A 3506-nucleotide genomic window follows, 5' to 3' on the forward strand; every position below is an offset into this window, starting at 1 on the left:
ATGACTTTGAATCTGAGTGGGAGTTTATTAGGAGGCTATGTAAAAGTTATGATTTTATATGATAGATTAATATTATTATGTATTAATTTGTTTTATCCCTTTTTGATGAGAATCTTTTATGGGCAATGTTTGCATAATATTATTATATGTTATGCATGTGTGTCTTTTATTTTACAATGTAGATGATCCGGTGTGTAGAGTTCGGCTTACACACAGAAGATCAGTTCATCGGTTCTTGTGATTCACAATCTTAGATGAAACTGGACACACCATCGGTAAGACTGTAGTACAATGTTTAGTAGGTCTGTTTTAACTACAGGGAACAGTCTAATTCTAACTCATTGTGCTAGTACACTTTGTGTGTATTGAACGGGATTGTATTGAGGTAATTGTCTTTATACTAACCTTATAAGATAATTGAAATCTCATGATTATTATGAATGCTTGTACTCTTAATCCAAAGATAATTATTAGAGGTGTATGTTTAATATTGTTGACTTCGATTCATTAAAGAGAGATCTTTATACGATCAATAGTTTCGGTGAGTTGGGTCGCAACATTATGTATATGACAACTATTAATTATTAATGGAATCCACGTCTCGATAGGGATTGATGATACCCCTTGAGTAAGCTTATAAGTTTCGATTATGTCAAACCCTTCAAGTGGATATTTGTATCCGACATATCAAATAAGTTAAGCAGATAGTTTCAAGTTAAGATGTTGATTAAGTGAGAGATTGTTAGTAATTTATTTTAATCAACGGATATCTGTAATCTTAAGGTGTGAATATTAATAAGTATTTAATATTATAGAGCTCATAATATAATTAAGATAAAGACGAGAGTGCAATTATAATTATGTAGTGTGGTGAATTATAATTAGTAAAATAAGAAATAGAATCCTGGTGGGATTATATTTTCTTATTTACACTGGGAGCCCAGACTTATTACTCCTTAGGTCCCTATCGTAACCCTATATATACACGTTATTCTCTCTAGGTCAGATTGATGGTTTTTCTATTATTTAGTAAATAGAGGCAGGCCACTTGGTTCGTGTTCTAGACGTGCGGGGAATACGGTAGAAAATCGTAAGGTACGGTCGAGTAATATTCGTAGTTTATAGCAAGGCGTGCTATAACAAGTTCTACCAGCGTTCGTGTCGCAGGAAGTTGAGGTAGATCCCTAATTCTGCTTTATAGGGTTTTACAATTTTTGTTGTTTAATCTATACGTGTCATTACTAGGTCTTAGAAATTCGGTTTCCTAACAAGAATATGGCACAAAAGTAGCCATGAACGATCTATAAATAATCACTCCCCTTGGATGAAAAATCCTCCACCCCCACTGCACTCACGATACCCACCCCGCAAATTATTGTTATTTTTGCTCAGCAATACCCACCCTGCAATTGGAGTTATGGACGCGATTCGTCGTCTGATCGGGGAGTTACGAACACTAGCAAGCAATATCCTCCATGCAATTGGAGTTACGAACACTATCAAGCTGTGTAACGAGACGAATGAAGTTGTGGATATCAGGGAGTTACGCGGAATAATTACGGGCGAGAACAATGTCTTCAGTCGGATCACCTTGACAGCTCGTGGCAAGACCGACATCGACCCGAAAGAGTATGACGGGGCCGACAGCCGAGGAGGGCAGCTTCCTTTACTGCTGATTTTCTGTGGCGGAAGCCTTCTGAGGTTGCCCAATGGAGATTTTCTGTTTCCTGGAGAAGAATTTTTTAGTACTTTTTTCGAAACCGTAACTATTGCGGATGCTCAACCGAACGACCAAAATTCGACTGGAGTTGTCAACTACGAAGTCAAATTTCAACCACGATATGCCCCTGACAGGGTTCACTCACTTGAGGTACCATTTGGTTCACTTCGCTAACCGTTCTGTTTTGTACTATAGATAGTGGGTTTTATTATATACATGTGATGTATGCGTGGGGAAGTTACCCTCAACATTGTTCTGAAATGTCTGTTAGTTGATGTTGCGTCAAGATTTGGATACATTTTTCAAATTGAATAATAATTCGTGAGAGTAATTGATTCTTTCGTGAGGCGGAGCTTGGGAGTCGGGAGAGCCATAAAAGAGAATTTAATTTTGTTTACTCTCCTTAAAAAACTAAAAAACACTGGTGGCAGTTGGGAGATGTAGGCGGGCAATGTGAGCCAGAAAGTCAAACAATTTAAATTTGACCTCTCTATAGTTGGGTTTGTTCGTCTGAGGTTGTTCTGGCCTTCTGGGTGTGGTAGAATTTTTTTTCTTGTTAGGGAAGAAATTTTATTAACTCTCTCTTTGCTTCTGCAATTTCTCTCCCTTTATTTGTTTTGTGTGACACGCAAAGGCTAATAACATGCAAATAAATTGCTAGCTAGCATCCATGACTCATCTTTTTCTGCTCGATTTGGGAGACAAATGCGAGATGCGAAAAAATATTTGCATGGGAGCGATTAGTAATGCCAGACTTAGGGTCCTCAATAATTTGATCATTACGATGATAATGTCACATTTAGCAGATTCATCAATAAAGATTTTTTTTTATTAAAGACTGCTTTTTTGTTGACAACACTGTTATCTAACCAGATTATCAACAACTAGGAACATCGTTTGACCTAATTTAAATTCATCAACAGTTCATAATCATCCAAACCAAGGAACTTGTGAAGAAAAGCAAAATGGTGTATTATTGATTGTGTACAAATCATAACCCTAATATGCTTTTATATAGGCTGTGACCCTGGATCCTTCAAAGTTATTTGCTAGTAATGTTGTCAATGATCCGGAGACTTCATTATTGAATATGGTTCTAGAGTTCTGGCCCAGAACCTTTACAAATTTGAAAAGCAAAGATGATTTGGGGAGAACCGTTCGTGTTGTGAATGATCTAATGCGCCTAGCGAAGTTGTATAACGTTGATCGATCAAGAGTTGAAGTTGCCAAGGTGGTGGAGAAAGTTCGTGTCCTTAACGAATTGCGCGCCACCAACGTGGAATGGTATCGCCCTTTATTCCCGGGGATGGAGGATCGATTTCCGACAGTGGCGATAGCTGAAGTTGATCGGGTGAAGCTGCAAAAGTTTGCAACTACCATCCAGCCTCTGCTACGGTAGCCAAACTCCTTGCTTGGAAGGAGCAGCTGAAAGTCATGATCAGTTCTCTTAGGGAACTGGATATTTGTTCTTATGATGACTGTTTGTGGGCTATTTTGTTAAACTTCTGCTCTTTTGTTTTAAGGAGTATGTTTAGTTTTTGTCTATCCAATTTACTTAGTTGTGGTTTGTAATGTGGTGAATGCCTGCATAATTAACTTTGACAATCTTTTGGTGATTGAGTTTGACTTATATCTTGTTCGGTTAAAAAAGTTATTGTGGATTATGTTGTCCTTATTTGAATTTTTTTTGCATTTGTTAATTTTTTGTGGATTATTACTTCCGTCATGACGAGAGAAATCTAAAAAGTAAACACTTTAAGACGGCTAAGATTGAGCTCCGTAAATT

The 3506-nt window shown here is 37.3% G+C and overlaps 1 protein-coding gene across 1 annotated transcript; it reads left to right on the top strand.

Moving 5' to 3' along the window:
- Positions 1-1009: 1009 nt before the first annotated feature.
- LOC131315610 (uncharacterized) lies at positions 1010-3292 on the top strand. The gene is made up of 2 exons (XM_058344767.1): positions 1010-1870; positions 2739-3292. Exons 1-2 carry the CDS (start codon positions 1325-1327, stop codon positions 3117-3119), a joined length of 927 nt encoding a protein of 308 aa, XP_058200750.1. The 5' UTR covers positions 1010-1324; the 3' UTR covers positions 3120-3292.
- Positions 3293-3506: the final 214 nt, after the last annotated feature.

The sequence above is a fragment of the Rhododendron vialii genome, chromosome 2a (assembly GCF_030253575.1).
Source record: "Rhododendron vialii isolate Sample 1 chromosome 2a, ASM3025357v1".
Taxonomy (NCBI): domain Eukaryota; kingdom Viridiplantae; phylum Streptophyta; class Magnoliopsida; order Ericales; family Ericaceae; genus Rhododendron; species Rhododendron vialii.

What these genes read in the sequence shown, in the direction of transcription:
- LOC131315610 (XM_058344767.1), top strand. Translation starts at nt 1,325, where the DNA reads ATGAAAAATCCTCCACCCCCACTGCACTCACGATACCCACCCCGCAAA. An exon ending in ACAGGGTTCACTCACTTGAG is followed by an intron (nt 1,871 to 2,738) that starts GTACCATTTGGT and finishes GCTTTTATATAG; the next exon opens with GCTGTGACCCTGGATCCTTC.